We start from the raw sequence: 21775 nt of genomic DNA, 5'->3' as shown, positions 1-21775 counted from the left end.
GTAGAGACAGAGAGTAGAATGGTGGTTGCTAGGGGCTGCGAGAGGTGAGTCATTTTCTAAAATGGGAACAGGGGCTGGAGAGGAGTCTTGGTGGCTAAGGCACCAAGTCACTGCTCTTTGAGGCGTCCAGAGTGCTGTCCCCAGCACCAACAAAGGACAGCTCACAAATGATTACAACTTCAGCTCCGGGAGACCTGGTGCCCTCTTCTGGTCTTCGTGAGTACCTGCACATATACGTCCATACATGGGGACACACGCCCATAAAAATAACACATTTTAAGAATGGAAACAGTTTCAGCGGTTCAAGCAAGACTTCTGACGGTGGACAGTGATGCTACTGGCACAGTCCTGTCAATGTCCTCAATACCACCAAAGTGCAGGCTTAAAATGGGCACAATGAGACATTTTACGTAATTAAACAAAACAAAACAAAAGATTAGCTGGAGTTAAGGCAACATTTATTCAGTTTGTAATTTCACCATGTAAGGCATACAGTGGTGGCTGCTGACAATGACACCAGTAGGTATCTCTAAAGGCCTCTGATGGCTGGTCTTTTTATTCTAACACGCTAGGCAGGTATGAAGTAGACAGAACCCATCAAGGCTTGGTCAAATGCATTTACTGTCACAGCAGGGCTGACTCAAAGGTCGCCTGTGTTCCGTAGCCTGGCCAAGTGAGGGTGGGTAGGATGCTTGCAATCCCTTCAGGCTGTGTTCTGGATGATCAGGGAGATGCCTTGGCCACCTCCAATGCAAGCTGATCCCACTGCGTATTTTCCACCTCGACGCCTAAGAAAGAACAAAATGATCGTTAAGGGGATGGGGTCAGAGGTGGGGGTGGGCAGTAAAATGGTTCGGCGGGTAAAGGAACTTTCCACCAAGCCTAATGACTTAGTTCAATCCCTAGAACCCACGGGGTGGAAGAGGAGAGCTATTTCCCTGCAAGCTATCTTCTGACCTACACACACACACACACACACACACACACACACACACCCCAAAACTCACTATAAAAAGTTAGATTAATTAATTGAACAGTATTAATATTCATTCTTAACTAGCTCATCTTCCAAGTCCCTTCCTCAACCCTTAATTTTGGTTTCCTCTTACAATACATGAAAGAACTCAGAAAGCATAATATGCCTACTGAAAAATGACAAAAAGTAACCCATGGGAGAGAGTGGGGGCAGGGGCTGGGGTCAGAGGAAAGGAAACACGGCAGGAGGTCAGTTACATCAATGGGGGTGGTGAGGGGGAAGGTTGAGGGGGGAGGAGGAGGCAATACTGTGTTGACTTGCACGATTTCAGACTCCCCGTGTCACTCTAGAGTAAACGTAACAACTGTAGGTTGTCTGCTGAAGGAGCTGGTAATTAAGAAAGGGATCCTGTCCCATTCATAAGAATTAGTCCATCTGGTTTCATTCCTCAGCCTTGACCTATGACCTTGAGAATTATCTGAGCGTTACTTTTCATTTTAGTCACCGATTGCCATCCAATGGTTACTCAGTGATGGGAGCCCCTCCCCCCCGCCCCCCAACCAGCTCTGCCTAACAGGCTGAAGCCAGGTTGTAGTTTCACACAGTCCACTCACTTTCAACGCTGAACAGAACTAAATGGCCCGAAATGTACAAAAGCCAAGAGCTTTTCTACCCAAGTAGAAAATCAGCTTGCAGAGATGTCTGGTTGGCTCAGGTTTCTTAAACAACGGCGTCTAGACCTGCACCTCCTCAGTATTTTGATTCTCTAAGTAAGTTTATCTTACTCTACTGCTGTAGACACTAAAATGCAGAGCCACAGTAGAGGGTCACCAGCGCCGGGGTGGCCCGGTGTGAATGCTCACTGAGTACTTGTACAGTGCACACAGCGAACTCATAAATGCTGGGCCACCTGCGAACCGACCAGCTCATCTGCGATGCCCACTGCCCAGTCTCCTATATCAGAACCAATGCAGGGATATGAAGAACGAAATAGGAGGGACCGTGCTGAGAAATCTAAACTTGCATGTTGTTATTTAAAAGAACGCCAAATCTGGGGCCTGGAGAGATGGCTCAGTGGTTAAGACCACCAGCTCCTCTTCCAGAGGACCTGGGTTCCATTCCCAGCATCCACACGGCAGCTCGAAGGCATCTGTAACTCCAGTCCCAGGGGATCCAGTTTCCTCTTCTGCACTGTGCAGCACCAATCACACACATGGTGCACATACATACATGTATGCAAAATACTCATATGCATAAAATAATACCCCCCACCCAGTGGTTATTTAAACTACAGTGATTTCTATCGAGTACCTTAACTCGTGAACCAGGTGTGCGGTGATTCTGGATCCAGATCCTCCCAGCGGGTGACCCAGGGCTATGGCACCTCCACTCACGTTGGTTTTACTGGGGTCGAGATCCAAGCTCTTCTGAACAGCCAAGAACTGAGGAGCAAATGCTTCATTCACCTTAGAACAGAGAGAGAACCCACAGAATCGTTAGTCACAAGCTAGTTTTTAATGAAAAGATCTCGTTGTGCTGATGGCCATCTCCTATCTCACCCTATCTAAATCAGCTCATGATGCTATTTGAATTTATCTTCAATCACTCCATATAAAGACTGCAGATCCTTCGAGGTGTGTGTGTGTGTGTGTGTGTGTGTGTGTGTGTGTGTGTGTGTGTTTGTGTGCGTGCGCACTCGCGCTCGCACAAGCATGCTGTAGTGTACATGAGAGAGAGCGTCTTAGGGTTTTATTGCTGTGAACAGACACCATGACCAATGCAAGTTCATAAAGGACAACATTTAATTGGGGCTGGCTTATAGGTTCAGAGGTTCAGTCCATTATCATCAAGGCGGGAACATGGCAGTGTCCAGGCAGGCATGGTGCTGGAGAAGCTGAGAGTTCTATATCTTTATCTGAAGGAAGCCAGGAACAAACTGAGCATCTTCAGGCAGCGAGGAGGAGGGCCTCGAAGCCCACCCCCACAGTGACACACCTACTCCAACAAGGCCACACCTCCTAGTAGTGCCACTCCCTGGGTCAAGCATATGCAAAACATCACAGAGAGCAAGCACACAAGGGCAGCTTTCATTAATATCGTGTCAACATAATCATGTTTAAGGTTAAATAGAATTATGTTCCTTTTGAAAACCATCTTGGGTTTAGGAATGAACACGGAGCTCTGTGATCAGTGGCACACGCCTCTAATTCTTGCAAACTGAGCCAGCCTGGGCTTTATAAGCAAAATGTACTTAAAAAAAAAAAAAGTTGTCTATTTCCTAAGGGATACTTCAGATCAAATGCGTTTCTTAAAGCAAAGCTAACTGCAATACTCTTGGTACACACTAGAGGGCAGGCATGCATGCATGCATGCATGCATACATACATACGTACGTACGTACATACATACATACATACATACATACATACATAGAGAGCCCAGAGATTTTAGAGTTAGATGGAAGGCTCCATTCTCTGCTGGATCATTTATTAGAGTGATCACACACACACACACACACACACACACACACACACACATTTATACCTTGAAACTCCACCACAAAGTTCAAGTCATTTTCCAGGTTAAATAAAGTCATGGTTAGTAGGTGTCTCCGTGTTTTTCCTGACACACAGTGAGTAGGGTAAGTGGCTACTATTGTTATCTGGTGCTGAGAGAGCCCTCCTTGCAGGGAGACACTGATTGACAAGGATCCAAGGCCACAGCCTAGGGTGCAGGTGGAACTCAGTATTGTTCACAGGTTCACATTGCCAGCTGCCGGTGAGAACGGCTGGAATGAGTTCACAACATCACGTCTTCACGTGGTCCCTGCTCAGGAATTCTATAAGGAACTCCGCCAAGGAGGCGACCGTTACAGAGCTGGTTCAGATCAGTCTCAATCTCTTCCCTACTAGGCTTTTGTAGTCTCCCAATAGGGATGGCGTCTGATCCACCTTAGATCAATGTTATTCTTCTGTTTTGTACAGTGAATCACAAGGAGCTATGCTGGGCTCTATGTTGTAAAAGCAGACTTCAGAAGCCTGGGGAATAGTGGGGCGGCCTCTGTCCTGATTATAAGTCCAGGAATGAGCTCAAGCCACACAGCAGGAAGCTGTAGCATAGGGCTAAGTGTAACATCAGACACTTAGCGGGTGCTTGCTGATTGAAAAGGGTAATTAAACAGCCTCCTCGAGGCTTAGGGCTGAAAGTAACTGAGGATGGGAGAAACTCGTTTTTTTCCTAAAACCTGGTTTCTGGGGTGAGGCGTTATCACAGAGAAAACCATACATGTGCCTAATCCTCTAGTAATTTGAGATTCTCTTCATTGTTTGGTTTCTTAATGCTACATAGCACAAATGTAATTACCTCCAATTCTCAAATATTCCCCAAATAGCAAACATCGATTGCCCATGTTAAGAATTTCTTTATCACCCTCTTGATAATTAGTATTAATTTGGTGTGTTGTTTGTTTATTTGTTTGTTTGTTTGCTTTTGAGGTGGTTTCACTGTGTAGACTAGGCTGGCCTGGAACTTGCAGAGATCCACCTGTCTCAGCCTCTCCAGTGCTGAGACTAAGCTGGATCCCGTGTTTTAATTATGCTGAGTGCTAAGGTCTGTGTTCTGCTATCACCGTTTTTTAAATGGTACTCTTGGGGCGGGGGTGCAGTTCAGTATGGATCATCTATTTAGCATGTACGCTGAACTCACACACACACACACACACACACACACACACACACACACACACCACCACCACCACCACTGCACCGATATATTTAAATTTCCAGTGTTAAAATTATGGAAGGTGGATCCTAAGTCAAGCCATGACTATGGTGGAGAAGTCAAATAAATATCTGAGGAGCCCTGAATTTTGGGGGAAGGGCAGGTGACGTCTAGATTTGGCATTGTGTATTAATGCTTTTCTATTAGGTAAGTTATCCTGTCTACGGTTTCACACTTTAATCTTTACAACAGGGTGAAGGTTACTTATATTCCTACCACAGCACTCAGGCCACAGGCATACTGAAGCCAAACTGTGACAGTGTCCTGTGCAGTTTCAGGACTCTAGCAAGAGAGATCAGAGTGCTTGACTCACTCAGCGGTAAGGGAATCGGGACTGGGGAGATGGCTCGGTTCACACTGTGCAAGCTTAGAACCTTAATCAGCCCCCTGTAAAAAGGCTGGTGCAGCAGCGCATTTGTGCTACCCCAGCACTGGGGAGGTAGATACACACAGGAGCACCCCTGAGGCTGACCAGTTCATTCAAGTCAGTGAGCTCTGAGTTCAATGAGAGTCCTTGTCTCAAAGAGTAAGTTAGAAAGAGATAAAGACGCCCAACATCAACCCGTGCCTATACATGCACGCACATACATGCACACACTGGCATGTGTGCACAAGCACCCAGATGACCGAAAACAGGCAAACTACTTTAATACAGTTGGGAGGGCATACCAACCAACGTGCACGGTCAATGTGTATGTGGGCGAAGAACGTGGAAAACTTAACAGTTATTAAAACAGGGAGAGCTGCAAGACACCGAGCTGTGCCATGTATGCTGTAACAGAAAACACTCACGTCTATCAAATCCATGTCCTTAAGGCTCAGCCCAGCTTTCTTCAATGCTCCAGTGATGGCAGGGACTGGACCTGTATAAGAATAAAGGCGTCAGATAGAAATGCATGTCCTCTCGTTATGTCTAAGTCAGCTGTGTGGTGCATACGTGTAATCCCAGCCCTCAGGAGGCTGAGGTGGATGGCCCATGATATCAGCCTGTTTATGCAGTTGGAGCTTACCTCACAGAACAAAACACCTCTTATACTATACAAGGAAGAAGTGACCATAAATCAGGAATCGGACAAAGGTGAAAAACGGACCACAGTCGATTGTGCATAAGAGACCCACATGAGGCAGTCTACCTGGTTTTTGGACTTTGAGCTGCCTCAGGGGCCATATGCAGGATTTATAGTCATTGTAGATTATGGCTGGCCTCAGGTAGCCAGGCATACCAAGTGTTCTACGGTGGAAACTATAGCCATTCACCTGGAGCCTCAGCCCATTTGGATAAAAGGCAGGGCACACAGAGGCTGGAAGACAGCAAGGTTCAGGGCACTTTGGGAAAAGGTGTCCAAGGGAAGAACCATTTCCAACTCCAGTAATAGGCAGGGCAACCAGCCCAGAGCTCAAGAAATGCAAACTGACCTAACCAGGCCTCTGAAAGGAGCACCGGCTGGGCTCCTGGTCTGCTGGTCATTGGCGACAGGTTGATATTCTGTAAGTTTTAACAAGTCGGTGCTTTTCCCAAAAGGTAAGAATGTCTGGCTATTGATTTCCTTCTCTACTCATCCTTGGAGCAAGAAAGTGTAAGGACTAGTCGGAAAAGCTCTGCTTTGAGGTAAGACCAAGTCTACTTATCCACGAGTGTGATCTTCAGTTTACAACGCAGTTCCAAATAGAGCTGATGCAATAGACTCTAACTCCAGACTCTTTATGTGCCCAAGACATGAAAACGGGATGGGTAGGATTATGGTTAATACTGATTGACACGACACATCTAGAATCACCTAGGATACAACCCTGCGAGAGCTAAGGTTAGCCCCTGGGCGTGCTCATGAGAGATTATTTAGATCAGGGTAACTGGGGTGGGAAGACCCTCCTTAACTGTAGGTGACTCCATTCAACACGCTGGTGTCTTTACATGAAAAAGAGAAAGAGAACTAGCAGACATCATGTGACCTCAAGTCTCTGTCTTTACGAAGGACAGGAACAGAGAGGCAAAAATGAAGCCCTTTTCCTTCGAGTACTCCTTGATAATACCGTAATAGCGTTAAGTCAGGTGTTCTGTCGTAGCAAACGAGACAATTAGTAACAATACAGATGTTGGTTGGGCCATTGCTGTGGTCAACACACCTGACCACGTGCTTCTCCGGCCCTTGGAACTAGTTTTTCTTTTTTCTTTATTATTTTGTTTTGTTTGTTGTTTTTGTTTGTTTGTTTTTGATAATGTGGGAAGATTTGGAACTCTGTTCTGGGCTGGGGAAGCCACTGAGCATTGCAGACAGAGTTTAATGGACCTTCCTTGGTGGGGTCTGGGAGGCAGGCGTGCTGGAGCACCTATGGGAGATGTGGCTCCCATGGTTTCAGAATGGGACTTGGTAGAGCTGGGCTAGGAGCGGTAACTAACCCAGGTGTAAACAGTGAAGCATCCGTTACTGGCGTGCTGTGCGTGCTGTGCGATGCCTGTGGCTTTTCACCCCTAGAATGAGATACCAGGAACATCAAAGGTGAAAGGGCTGAGACGCCCTTCAGTGGAAAGGAACAGCTGGAGGTGTTGAGAGCATCCACTTCCCTGATCTGCCTCAGTTTACCCAGGCTGCTCGGAATCTGTGCATTCCCTAGGACATAACCAGGTCCTCGCCAGACCCTTCACGATTATTTACCGAGGCTCAGGAAGTCTTAGTGTTCTTAAACAAAAGACCTTACTTCTAGTTCTGGCTATTAACCATTGAAAGCTGTGGGACTTTCAGCTCTTCTCCAGTTTCAGAATTAAGACGTTCTGTGAGAGCTAGAGGGATGGCTGAGTGGCTGAGGGCTCCTGACCTGACCTCTGTCCTTTTAAATACTAAAACCGTTTATAAAAACGAAGTCAAGTAAAGTTAAAGCTGAAGTCTTTCCATTCAGCTCAGTAAGCTTCCAAATCCCTCCCATCCACCTCCACCCTGTCCTCCCCACGAACTCCATGAGCAGTGTGTTCCTACAGTGTTGTGTGTCCTTGAGACATTACTGTCCTCCCAAGTCCCGGCTCCTCCTTTGTCCTGGTTATAGCTGCTCTGCAGGGTTGTAAAAAGCGGTGCAGAACTGAGGACCCGCTGTCCTTACAGACCGGACTGCTAAGCCAGCCCTGCTAGCAGCTCAACGGCTCTCCCTGCTTCTCACTCGGATCCCACTACAGGACAGGCAAGCTTGAGGGCGGCACAGGTGACTCAGGCACCTGACCCCCAGAGACACTTGGCGCTCACTCAAGTAGTCAGGCCTGGGATTTGAAGCAAGGAAAAAACGTTTTCTTTGTTCGCCTGCTAGTGCTAAACCCTATTAAATGAGGTTAAACTGGAAAACAACTATAAAAAAGATTGAAACCGCAGAATTTGGTAGCTCATCAAAGTACCCAAGGGATCAGAAATCAAACCCAAAAACCTCGGATTCCAGACCTACTGAAACCGAATCCCCAGAGGCTGTGCGTGAGTTTTGGGGAGCACTTGGTATGGGAACAGTGCTGTGACCAGGATGTGACGTGATGATTTCAACCCATAGATGTTCCGGTTTTTAGGGCAAAACCTTTTTTTTCTGCTCTTATGTAACTTTAAATCCCATAACAGAAAAAAACAAAAAAAAACAAACGAAAAAAACAAAACAAAACAAAAGAAAAACAAAAACCCAAACCCAAAACCAACCAAACAAAAACAACAACAACAACAAAAGCCATGTCTTTTAGCAGCATCAAAACATTCTGCAGTTGCTGACATAAACTTGATATACAATAAAAGATCAAAAGGTGTGCACATGCCAGCTGGCTGTGTGGGAAGGACTTGGCTGCAGCCCAACCGGGAGTTGCCTCAATCACGTGCACAGGATCTGCAGTTCCAACCTGGCAGCAGCACATTATCCTTCCTCTATCTTGGCTGTCAACTTAAGACCGAGCCAAGTAGTCAAAACAGGCCAGGCTCACAGAAAGCTCTGTGGTTCTGTCAAGAATCCGAAACCCATACCGAGGCAGGCTTTTGCTTAGGACCTAGAACCACGTGTGTGGGACGAAGCAAAGCCTTGGAGTCTTATGTCTGCAACCAGCAGTTAACTGGCTTGTTCCCTTAAAGGCAGCTCGCTGATGAGAAAAACTAAATTTCTCATCACTGGAGTCAGTGATGAAGGTGTTTTCTGTCAAAGCCCGGTGACTCCAGTCGGATCTCCAGACTCGGCAGGGTAGAACGAGAGAGCAGACTTTCAAAAGCAGTTTTCTGACCTTGACATACGTGGTGTGTGTGTGTGTGTGTGTGTGTGTGTGTATGTATGTATATTGTCTGTGTGCACACCCACACTTGAGCACAACTGTACGTGGGTGCTTGAGCACTCATGAACATACACAGAGAGTAAATAAAAATGTAAAAAGTTTGCATTGCCTGAAGTTCTTAGTGTCTGTGAGTGTTTAGTCAAAGTGCTTTGCTGTATCTCATCTCATTTCCTTTCCTCTCCTCTCCCCTCCCCTCCCTTTTCTCTCTCTCTCTCTCTCTCTCCCTCTCCCTCTCCCTCTCCCTCTCTCTCTCTCTCTCACACACACACACTCCTTCCCTCCCGCCCTCCCTTCCCTCTCTCTCTGAGTTGGGGTCTTGCCATGTAGCCTTGGCTGGGATGGAGCTTGGAATCCTCCTGCCTCAGTTTCCTGAGAGCTGGAATTACATGTACCCCACCATGCTTCTGTGTGCTTTGTTCCACTTCTGATGAATAAGTAGCCTTGGCCTGTAACGTTCCAATGGTCCACCTCCCCTCCTGTTAGTGGCAGCCATCTGACGCCTGCCACGGTTCACGCTGCAGAGCCAGGGTGCACTGCCAGCTCAACTGTGACTTTCTGAGGCAGCCAGAGGCTCGTGCTCACTCGACCTTTCTGTGGTCTGGAACCACACAAGCCCTCCACCTTCTCATTTACCAGGAAGTCCCACTGGAGTCACAGGCTGGGAAGACGGAGAGTCACCAGTGTCTGTGGAGCTGTGACAATGGCTCCTGAGTAGTCTTCTCTGCTCCACCTCATGACTTCTTCACTGTGTGATTCTGATTCCGTCCTTTCCCGTGGGGCTGGGGACCAAACCTAAGCCTTACACGGGCTATGCAAGGGCTCTGCCACTGAGCTACAACTCCGGTTCCCTAATACTATTTTCTGTGGTGATTTTTACACTTTCTTTTTATAATTTTTAACTATGTGTCCATATGTGGTCTGTGGTGTGTGAGTGTGTGTATGAGTGAGTAAGTATGTGTGTATGTGTGTCTGCCCACAGAAGCCAGGAGAATCAGATTCTTCCAGAACCAGAATAACAGGCAATCATGAGCCACCTGGTATGGATTCTCTGCAAGAGCAGTGTGTACCCTCACCACACCTCACAGCCCCTCTTTGTGATGCCTTTAAATACCTCAGACAGACAGTATGCCTATGACGGTTTACATGGTCTTGTTTGTTTCTGTTGTGTGTAGGACAGTCCTTCATCAAGATGATCTGAGTGACTGGTCCCACCAGGGGTCTTGATTTGGTTACTTTCCCAAGACTCTCGCTGCCCAAACTGACCTCCTTGCAGGAATACAACAGAGCAGTTCTCCCGAGAAACTTACCGATCCCCATGATAGCAGGGTCACATCCAGACACAAAGTAGCCCACGACTCTGGCCAGTGGTGTGAAGTTATGTTTTTTGACAGCATCTTCGCTGGCTATGATGACGACCCCAGCACCGTCAGACATGCCCTTAGAAACAGAAAGCAGGAGATTCGTCAGTTAAAGAAGCTGGCTGGTCAAGGTTTGAGCTGATGGTGAGTTGGCCACAGAGTAGAATGAGGGTAGGGGCTGTGCAGAAGAACCACTGACAAAGTAAAGGACACCACTGAAAACAGCGGGGGCTTCAGAGGTCACTTAAGCATGGGGTAAAACGTCCCCCAAGAGACCACAGAAAAGTATGCAGAAAAGGCAGGGTGGGAAGTCTGACACCAGATATGTGTAGATATAAAAAGACATCTGGTGAACTGGGATTGGTATGAAGCATTGAAAAGTGACGACGTAAGCCGGGCAGATTTCCTACCAATGTTCTGAAAAGGTGAAGAAATCAGATTATCAAAGTCCCTAGCTACAAGATCTTGTGTTAGACTATGAAAACTCAAATGAACAAAACACAAAAGCTCCCAGTACAGTTAAACAACTAAAGGCTAGGAGGCTTCTGGAAGCATCTAGACACATCTGGAAGAGACTTCCCAACCACTTGGATAGAGCACAAGCAGATGCGTGACACACCGAGGCGTTCCCTGCTGTGACCGTCCCCTCTTTCTTGAACACTGGCGGGAGCTTCTGCAGCTGCTCCAGGGTCGTTTGGGGCCGGGCGTGCTCATCCACTTGCATGGTCTGTTTGCCCTTCTTGGTCTTCACCTCAATGGGGGCCATCTCCTCATTAAAGTAGCCAGCCTCGTTAGCTGAAACAGTAAATGGTCGTCATCAGAGTGAGGTTCCAAAAGGACACCAGGAGATTGTGTCTGTCCACTTCTGATCTGTTCAGGGCCTCTTCAGTTCTTCCCTCCTTAGCAAACTGCTTTCTTACTGGAGGATCCTGGCCAGACCTTTGTGAAATTACCATTCAGTGTGTGTATGTGTGTGGGGCGGGTGGTGGGGGTAGGGACATGATGTGTGTATGGGGTGGGGACATGGTGTGAGGGGGTTGGGGTGGGGACATAGTGTGTTGGAGGTAGAGGCATGGGGGTGTGGTGTAGGTGGGGGTAGGGACATTGTGTGTGTGTATGTGGGGTGGGGATGTGGTATGTAAAGTGAGAGTATAGTGAGTGGGAGTGTGGTGTATGTGTGGAGTGTGGGGGCACAGTGTGTGTGTGTGTGTGTGTGTGTGTGTGTGTGTGTGTGTGTGTGGTGAGGATGGTGTGTGAAGGTCAGAGAATATAGCCTCTGGTGCTGGGTCACTCTTCCCACATTGCTTAAGGCTAAGTCTCTCTCTTTGTTGTTTGCTGCTTTTGGGGGCCATATCGGGCCAGCTGGCCCATGAGCTTTTGGGAATTCTCCTGTCTCTGCCCCCCATCTTTCATTGGGAACATGAGGACTGTAGATGGCTCTACCACACTCAGTTTATGCAGGTTCTTGGGATTTGAACTCAAGTCCTCATGATTGCACAGCAAGCATTTTAATCATTGAGCCAATCTGGAGCTCCTACTTTAACTTATTATTATTATTATTATTTTTTTGGTTCTTTTTTTTCGGAGCTGGGGACCAAACCCAGGGCCTTGCGCTTCCTAGGTAAGCGCTCTACCACTGAGCTAAATACCCAGCCCCTTAACTTATTATTATTATTGTTAAATGTTTTTCTTATGAGATGCTAGACTGACAGCTGTCTTAGCTATAGATGTAGTAGCGCTCACTAAATGCATTCAACTTTTTGGGAGGGGTGAAAAAAATAAGTAGTTAAACCATCATCAAGCTGTGTATGCCATCAAACACTTGATGGCTGAAACAGTGATATCCTGAAGAGATGGTAAGAGCTGTAATTGGTAAAATTATATGTAAAGCATCCTTCCTACTTTGGACCTCCATGATTAGAATGGATAGGAGGTCAGGAAAAAAAAATACTACCTTTGTGTGTGTGTGTGTGTGTGTGTGTGTGTGTGTGTGTGTGTGTGTGTGTGTATGTGTACGTGTGCATATGCATGTGATATGTGTATGTTTGTGAGTGTTATATGTGTTTGTGCATGTGTATGTATGGTATATGTGTGAGTGTGTTTGTGTGGTGTGTGTGTTATATCTGTGTTTGCAGAGACCTGAGGTATCCTGCTCTCACTATCTGCCTCGTCCCCTTAAGAGAGGGTTTCTCACTAACCACGAACCTTACTGTTCTACCTACATTGGCTGGCCAGCTGACTCCTAGCAGCCATCTGTTGCTTCCCAATGCTGGGGTGAGGCCATGATCAGCTTTTACATGGTTGCTGGGGATTCAAACTCAGGTCATTGTACTCACATAGCAACACCCTAACCCACTGAGCCACTGGCCAGCCCTCCACCCGAACTCTGAGATCACGTTTCAGTTGGAAAAACAGAAACTAAAAACCTTTCCTTTATCTGCCCTTACTTAGCTTGATTATTCCTTTTTGAGGAACAGGAAGGATAACCTTTATTATCTCTATTTTATAGGTGTTCTGTGAATAACTGAGGTCAGAAACCTCTATGACAGACTCAGAAGTCCCAGAGATGACTTGGTGCCCTCCGGGCCGGGAGCGCCTTAGAAATAACGGAAACTCAGATGAGCTGGATGACATTAGCTCCATCCTACTCATTCCTCTGAATGGACCGACTTCATCCTCACCACATCAAAAACATCGCAAACACTGGATTATAGGAAGAATAGCTCAATTAGCTTCTTTTTCAGAGGCCTAACGAATCCCTTCAAGCTGTGATTGATAAGTCAACAGCCGTCCTGCTGCTCACTCTGGAGGGAAGTGTGTATCAGGAGGCTGTAGTGTGAGGGTCTTGGACTAATTGACCCTGGGTCAGTACAATGAGGAATGGGAGGAGGAGACATCCGAGGGGGCCCAGCCGGTCTTCCCCCAGCAGCTGATCCCCTCCCTACGATTAGGATCATGAGAAAGGCCAGCTATCTACTTCGGACGAGAATGGACTATAGTAGACCACTGTTTCTGCAATAAGGTAAGTCAGGAAACACACCACCTTTTTCCTTTCCTTGAGACACGGTCTTACTTTGCAGTCCTTGGATTGCCTAGAAATTGCTATGGAAACCAGGCTGGCCTGGAACTCTCAGAGTTCTGACTGCCTCTGCCTTTGGAGTGCTGAGATGTAAGGCATGGATTATTGTGCTACTTAATTTTGATATGACTTTACGGTTGGCAAACAAAACAGAACAATACCCCACCCCCTGAAAAGAAAATCCCCCAAACCTGCCTCCACTGCTGTACTAAGCAGTTCCCTCTGGTCGGGTGAATCAAATGCTGTTCTGTGTCCTATGGGAAACAGGACCAGTTCAGGGCAAAATCCCCACGCTTGGATTGGGCCAAGTGACATTCCACCTTCTTTCATTAGATTTAGTTATTAATTTATTGCCTATGTGTGTGCGGCTATGTGAGTTTCTAGGAACCAAATGCCCGCACGTACCCGTGGAAGCCAAAGGGCATCAGATCCATAGGAAGCTGAGTTATGTGTAGTACTGAGTCTCCTGATATGGGTGCTGGGAACCAAGCCTGGGTCCTCTGCAAGAGCAGTAAGCATTCTCAATGGCTAAGCCCTCTTCAGCAGCCCCAAATGCCACTTAAAAATATTTAATTAAAAAATGTATGTGAATATGTCTTCCCTGCATGGATGTGTGACACACGTATGCTGTGCCCATGGAGGTCAGGAGAGGGACTGGATTCTGTGGACCTGGAGTTCCATGCAGCAGTGAGCCACCATGTGGGTGCTGGGGACCAGCATGAGTTCTCTGTGAGCACAGCCAGGGCTCTTAACTACTGACCCATCCCTTCAGCTCTCAATGCTCCCGTTAAAAGCGGTGCTAACTTATTTCAGAAGAGAAATTCCACATGACATTTTCGGTAACAGATAATTCTAAAACCTTGAGTTTTAAGAACACATTGATAATATGACCACTATACCCTCGGGACAGAACCTCCCCAACGCCCTTGTTGCTATACCAACCGGCTTTCCACCTCTGCTGGGACTGCAGGGCGTATCTGTCGCAGTCTTCTCTGCTTATGTTGTATTTTGCAGCCAGGTTCTCTGCAGTCATCCCCATGGGGAGCTTCACGTGTTGATCCGTTAATCCTGCCCACAAAGTATCTTCCAGCTATAAGGACATCAGGCAGTGATGTGTTGTCTTTGGAAGGAACATGCCATTTCCTCAGATTTATAGAGCAGTCGCACTGATTATTCCCAACCCTATTTGATTCCGGGACACCAAGAAAAATCTACTATTTTAAAAAAACCCAATGTCTCACAAATAGCTGTATGTTTTTATGCTACTCTAAATTCAGAGCTGTAAGTATACAAGGGGAGATCCAGGAGTTTACTCCCCAGTCGCAAGTGACTCCTTCGGTGAGGAGCCCAACACGGGGCTCTTGGGGATTTTCTGCAGCCCCTTTAAGCAAACCGCTGTGTGGTCTGGAGGGAAGAGCAGTGTCCAGCTTTTCCAGCCCTGCCCGCCCTTCAGTGACAGGTGCGGGTGGCTCTGTTTGTTAATATTAGACTGAGAATACCAGAGACAGTCACTGAGGCATAGACGAGAGTGACAGGCATCACCTGGGAGTGATGTCCCCCTTGACGCTGCCCACACTCCCATGTTGCTGTCTTAGCAGAGAGTTTTTAAGTACATACAGTGTCTGAAATACCTGGGCTCTCTAAGGTCTCGTTTTCTTCGTTTCCAAAAGACCTTGTGAGACAGTGGGTGAACCTATTACAAGGTTCTCTTTCTACAAAACAACTCTTCATTTACATTATTTTTATCGTGTGCATTCGTGTGTGGTATGCGTCTTGTGTATGTGAGTGTGAGGAGGTATGTGCACAAACAGAGGCCAGAAGAGGACTTCGGACGGCTTTCCCTACTGCCTTCTACTTTATGCCTTTAAGACAGGTCTCTCACTGAAGTGGGGGCTCTGTTTTAGCTAGGGGGGCTTGCCAGAGTATTCCAGGGATCTGCCTGTCTCCATTCCCCAACACCAGGTTAGAGATCAGTACAGCCACGCCCACCTTTGTATGTGGGTGCTGGGGACCTGGCCTCAGGTCCTCCTGTTTGCACAGCAGGCGCTCTTACTGAGCCGTCACCAGCCTCTGGATCATGCTGAGAAACAGAGGACGCCATTAGCCCTTTCCTGTGAGTAGGGCAATGCACTATCCTCCTTCCTCACAGATGCTGTTCCTACGGACAGCTCTCACCGGACAGCTCTCACGGGTGGTGGGTCAGGCTATTTTCTGGACAGTTGATCAAATAGATGTATGCACATGCAGCATTTTCTATAACGACGAAACCTAGTCAGCAGACACAGCCCCAGAAGCTGAACTCCCACAATCCACAGCAAAAGTCCTGTCACTAAGATCTCTCACGAATCTATTTCTCTTCTTCCTCCGCATTCCCTATGTTTTCTTTGACATGTGAAGTATAATCCTGTGTGGATTCAAACACTAAAACTAATGAGTTTTGATAGCCTGTAAATTTTAAACCATGCAAGTCTTGGTGGTATTCCATGAACAGAGCTGGGTTCAAGATTACTCTTTTCTCCCTTAAAAAGTTATGTTATTAAAATTATTTATATACATTGAAGAATTTATATAAATAGAAAATTATTTATATAAACATATAATTTAAGAAAGTTAAAGGTCCAGTTGGGGATTTAGCTCAGTGGTAGAGCGCTTGCCTAACAAGCGCAAGGCCCTGGGTTTGGTCCCCAGCTCCGAAAAAAAAAAAAAGAAAAAAAAAAAAAAAAAAAAGAAAAGAAAGTTAAAGGTCCAAACCTTGAGATCTAACCCAAATTTGGTTCCGAAGCGCACATTTCTGACAGAGTAGGGGGACTGGCTCATGCTCTCGGTTCCTCCACATAAGACGACCTCAGCGTCTTTCGAGCAGATTTCCTGTTGAAAAGCAGACAACACAATTCCTTCTACTGTATCCAGAGTACGAGTTGAGAAATACGAAGACTTTATGAGTTAGTGGTGATTTAAACAAATACTGGGTCTTAATTTACAGTAACCTAAAAAGAAATGTATAACGCTGCTGAAGGGCTGATGTAAAAGAATCTACTTAAAGACACGGGCGGGTAGGGTGAACAGCCCTCCCTGCGTGTGCCGGAGTAGCATGCCTTACCTATTTTGCCTATTCTTCGTCAGGGTCTCATTCTGTAGCTCACCTTGGCTGGGGATGGGTAGCAAGCCTTCACCTCAGCCTCCTAAACTCTGAGCCACACCCAGCTCTAAGTATAGTAATTCTTACTTTAGTAAGAATCTGGGAAACCCAGAGAGATGCTAATCTCTGGCTTAAACATACAATAAAGGGCACATCAATCTAAAAGTCACAAAAACTGCATGGGGGGACAGTCTTAGTAATGGAACTGGTAAACTAGGAGACTCATAAAGAGATCCACTTCATTTTCCCACCTCTTTCTTTCTAACTCTCGGAAAAGATACAAGCAATGAACTTCCTGGAGGCTGGCACTGTGTTTAAAGTTAATTCTGGGAGGGCATGGAGCCTCTTTTAAAGTATGTTGCCACAGAGACCAGTGTGAAAATAGCTCACCCATTACACTATGTCTGGGTTAATTACCTGGAGGCACCGAGGAATCAAACGCCCTATCAAGGGGGAGCAGTTCTTCAAATAACTATCGGCCCACTCAGAGGGTAGGTAAGGAGGCTGTCCTTACCTGACATCCGCTCACGATGGACTGGAAACCAGAGCCACAGAGTCTGTTGAGGGTGAGGGCCCCAGTCTCCGTCGGGACTCCCACTCGTAAACCCACATGCCTTGCCAGGTACGCCGCATCTGAAGAGCTCTGGTCAGGACAAAGAATTCACTTCATAAGAAAGGCAGCAACAGCAATCGAAAACGACGAGGAAACGAAAAAGATGTGGAGATGCTTTTTTTTTTTTTGTAGCCAGTCTCGCCAGTGAGCTCCAGACACAGTGAGACTCTAGCTCAAAACATCAAGTGGAGGGATGACACCTCAATGTCAACCTCTGGTCTTGGGCAAACACATGCACATACACACACACGCGTACTCACACACAAGCCACATACACATGGGCAGTATATAATACCCTTTATTATTGGAAAGGATCAGATAAATTCAGTAACCCATGAAGGACTGGTCCACGGCAGTAAAGTGTTTGCTACATTATTCTTTTGTAGAGGTTTGAAATTTTTCCAAATTAAATTCAGCATATTTTGCACATTTATGGGTTAGTGGTTTAGAATGCTGGATGGAAGGGGAAGGAAATCGGAAGAGGGCATCAGTCAATGTGGTGACTATTTCATTGTTTAGGGGAAATCATCTGATTTTACAAACCAATGGCACTGAAGATTTTAGTCAGTGGGTATTCTTTTGTAGGTCTCTTAAAATATCTTATTGTATGTATTTACCTATTTATGAATAATGAGCTAGTTTATTTGAATATGTACATGTGTGTGATATATGTGTACGTGTGTGTGTGTCTTTGCACGTGTGGGTACACATGTGTATGTGCACGTGTGTACTCGTGAAGGGACCAGAAGTTGACGAAGGGTATCTTTTGCCATCCATGTCCACCTTATCTGCTGTGGTAGCTTCTATTTCCTCAGAGCTCACTGACTTGGTTAGTCTAAGCAGCCAGTTTGCTCAGGGGAGCCTGCCTCTGCCTCCCAGGACCTGAGCAGGCCACCACACTCGCCTAGCATTCTCATAAGCTTCTGGGGATCCAAATTCTGGCAGGCACTTTACCCACCGAGCCATGTCTCTAGATCCTAAATGAGTAATTTTTACAAAAGAAAAACACATGTAGTGATTTGAGGCACTAGGAAGTAGGCTGGGCTGCAAGTCGGGAGACCTGGGCTGGACTGGGGACACTACAGTTTCTGGGCAGCACGGGCTTCGGTGTGGCCACACCTGTGTCCTTCAGGTGGGAGGAGTCATCTGCAAATGGATTTTGCATGTCTTTTGTAGAGGCAGGGGCAGCGCAATTTGGATTATCCAAATAGACTAACCGAGTCCGGCTGAACGAAGACTAATTCTTCAGACCTTTACAATGTATCAATATATTCCTCCCTCTGCGTGCTCTCTGTGGCTCTCCTGCACGAGGCACCCAAACCAGGCACTTACTTTCGCTGCTGTTTCCCTGAGACTCACTTTCCTTTTCGTTTTCTCTTCTCCGCGGGCCCTTACAGACTGACTCTGAAGCCAGTTTTAACCCTGAGACACTTAGGAGAGTAGAAAAGCTTGTTGTAAGAGGAAGAACACAGAACCAGGCGTTTGAAAACTAGCATCCTGAGTATGATTGTGCTCGACTGCCTTGACAAAGTAATGAAGCCAGAGGAAGGAGCTGGGCTTGGTGGTACACGCCTATACTCAGTAAGTTACGCAGGGGCTTGAGGCAGGAGGATTGCAAGTTCAAGGCTAGGCTGGGCTACACAGCAATGTAAGGCCAGCCTGGGTAGCTCAGTGAGATCTCGTCTCAGTATAAATAGTGATTAGTGCTCTGAGGGCGCTGTAGCCCGGCAGTGGAGTGCTTGCCTAGCACACAGGAGTCCTGAGTTCTCGCTCTAATATAAGGAAAAAAATATTGATTTTAGGAACAGAAGCTCAAACACAACAGAACTGATACTATTGATTACTGGTGCTCCTTATCAATGAAGCTGATATCACTTGTCACTGATAGTGTTCATTACTGATGCTATTAGTGAAACTGACACTATTTGTCAGTGAAGCTGATCCTACTTGTTGTGACTTTCTAGAAACATGTGAGAGATTCCACCAATGCTGGGGGACAACAGTAGAGTTTTAGAAGGAATACATCTCCCTAAAGTAAATTCCAGGAAAACCAAATGTAGCCATTTCCAACTTTGTCTGCTCTGGCATTTTCTTCAGTCATCAGCAAAATCTCTTGCCCCACCACCAAAATAGAAAGGAAGGGGGTCTAATATTAAGGATTAATTATTATTGTCTTAGGGTTTTATTGCTGTGAGGAGACATCATGACCACAGCAACTCTTATAAAGGAAAACATTTAACTGGGGCTGGCTTCCAGTCTGGAGGTTTAGTCCATAGCCCACGGAGGGGAGTAGGGTGGTGTAGGCAGAGTCGGTGCTGAAGCCCTGACCGAGAGTTTTACATGTGGATCTGCAGGCAGCAGGAAGAGAATGCTGTGCAGGGCATGGCTTGAGCAGGGCGTGGCTTGAGCGTCTGATCTCAAAGCCCACCCCAGTGACACATTTCCTCCAACAGAGCCTGCTATCGGAGAAGGGCACTCCTTATGAGCCAAGCATTCAAACACACAAGTCTATGGGCCAATCCTATTCAAACCACCACAATCAATAAAATAGGTTAGTCTCAGCAGGCAAATAGAAAACTGTTGCTGTAAAAATATAAAAGAGATAATGCTGACTTTTATCCCCCACTAGATCCAGTACCGCAGCGCCCCAAGATATCTGCTGGACATCTTGCCAGAAGCACACATTCGATTTCCGTGGCGGCCCAGTGTCTCTAGCCGCTGCACACTCTCTTACACTTAAATCGCTACATGAAAGAACACACAACACAATAACCTTTGATCTAATTGATAAGATGTAACTGCCCACCTAAACATACAAAACCCTGCACACATCCATCCCTTAAGAACATTCGTAACAACCTGTAAAGGTGCAGCGTGGAATCTTTTTTTTTTTTTTAATTTTTTAAATTTTTTTTCCGGAGCTGGGGACCGAACCCAGGGCCTTGCGCTTGCTAGGCAAACGCTCTACCACTGAGCTAAATCCCCACCCCCTACAGCGTGGAATCTTAACATCAGCTTCCATGCTGTCTCCTGGCTACTCTCTGTCTCCTCCTCCCTCCTCCTCTTCCCTCAAACTTTTGTCCCACCCATCCTTCCTTCTTGTCCAATGACAGGCCTCGTTCTATCCTGTACCAGCTGTCATCTGTATTTTACAAATTAAGTGGGGAGAAGGTTCTGATGAAGTCACCTGAGTCCTGAGTAGTGACAAGGCATTGGTCCTTGGGGCAGCGGAATTAGCATCAAGATACAGATAACCCCAGGGCAAACCACAACATAAAATGACAGTACTTTTCCTGCCTCTGAAGATACACAATAATGACTGACAGAACGGAGGTTAAGTTACAGCCTCCTGCCTTTCTGTGTCCACCACTGTTCTCTTTGATTCGGTAGAGCTCACATCGCTGGCATCTGATAGGGTTTAGCATGACATGCCTCTGTAAGCTTGTGGGCCAAAAGCTATTCTCTGAGTGGAAATCTTAGGAGGTGGGGTCTGGCTGGAGGAAGTCAGTTACTTTTCCACTTCCATTTCCTCTTTCACTTCCTGGCTCCCATGAGGTGAGCAGTGTTCCCTTGACACTTCCCTGAAGCCATAGTCTTGAAAGCAGAAAGCAGTGGAGTCAACTTAGTATAGACTGCAACTTTTGAAACTATGATCCAAAAGATGTCCTTCTACAGTCGGGCACGATGGTCCATGCTTTCAATCCCAGCAGAAGAGGCAGATCTCTGTGAGTCTGAGGACAGCCTATTCTACATGTGAGTTCCAGGATAACCAGAGCTAAGTTAAGAGAAAATGCTGTCTTTAAAAAAAAAAAAAATTGGGGCTGGGGATTTAGCTCAGTGGTAGAGTGCTTACCTAGGAAGCACAAGGCCCTGGGTTCGGTCCCCAGCTCCGAAAAAAAGAACCAAAAAAAAAAAAAAAAAAAAAATTAAAAAAGAAAGAAATAAAAGAAATCCTTCCCCCTCTAAATTGTTTTGCTCAGATATTGGTCTAGATGGTTGAGCATCTTAGAAACACACAGAATGTTATACACAGGCTCATGAGTGGTTACACACACACACACACACACACACACACAACATCTTTTGTGTTAAATTACAATTTCTTTGGTCTACTTTGGATGCCTTACCTAAATATAACAACTAAACTATTTTTACTGTGGTGGTTTAAATGAAAATGAAGGGGCACAATTAGAAGGTGTGGCCTTGTAGGAGTAGGTGTGGCCTTGTAGGAGTAGGTGTAGTCTTGTTGGAGTAGGTGTGGCCTTGTAGGAGTGGTTGTGGCCTTGTAGGAGTGGTTGTGGCCTTGTAGGAGTAGGTGTGGCCTTGTAGGAATAGGTGTGGCCTTTGTAGGAGTAGGTGTGGCCTTGTAGGAATAGGTGTGGCCTTGTAGGAGTAGGTGTGGCCTTGTAGGAGTAGGTGTGGCCTTGTAGGACTAGGTGTGGCCTTGTAGGAGTAGGTGTGGTCTTGTAGGAGTAGGTGTGGTCTTGTAGGAGTAGGTGTGGCCTTGTAGGAGTAGGTGTGGCCTTGTAGGAGTAGGTGCAGTCTTGATGG

The 21775-nt window shown here is 46.5% G+C and overlaps 1 protein-coding gene across 2 annotated transcripts in view; it reads right to left on the bottom strand.

Moving 5' to 3' along the window:
* Window positions 1-441: 441 nt before the first annotated feature.
* The window catches only part of Acaa2 (acetyl-CoA acyltransferase 2), a 28170-nt gene continuing 6836 nt past the window's right edge, over window positions 442-21775 (bottom strand). Inside the window, exons 3-10 of one of the 2 annotated variants that reach the window (XM_087592064.1) lie at window positions 17126-17254; window positions 16224-16340; window positions 14415-14562; window positions 11013-11188; window positions 10343-10472; window positions 5549-5619; window positions 2288-2442; window positions 442-788 (exon numbers count right to left, since the gene is read on the bottom strand). In XM_087592064.1, coding sequence (XP_087448190.1) covers window positions 704-788; window positions 2288-2442; window positions 5549-5619; window positions 10343-10472; window positions 11013-11188; window positions 14415-14562; window positions 16224-16340; window positions 17126-17254 — 1011 coding nt within the window. In that variant the 3' untranslated portion in view covers window positions 442-703. 2 annotated transcript variants of the gene reach the window in all.

Source organism: Rattus norvegicus, chromosome 18 (genome assembly GCF_021556685.1).
Source record: "Rattus norvegicus strain SHRSP/BbbUtx chromosome 18, alternate assembly SHRSP_T2T, whole genome shotgun sequence".
Classification (NCBI taxonomy): Eukaryota; Metazoa; Chordata; class Mammalia; order Rodentia; family Muridae; genus Rattus; species Rattus norvegicus.
Note: the sequence above shows the minus strand (reverse complement) of the source record. Positions and strands in the feature narration are given on the sequence as shown.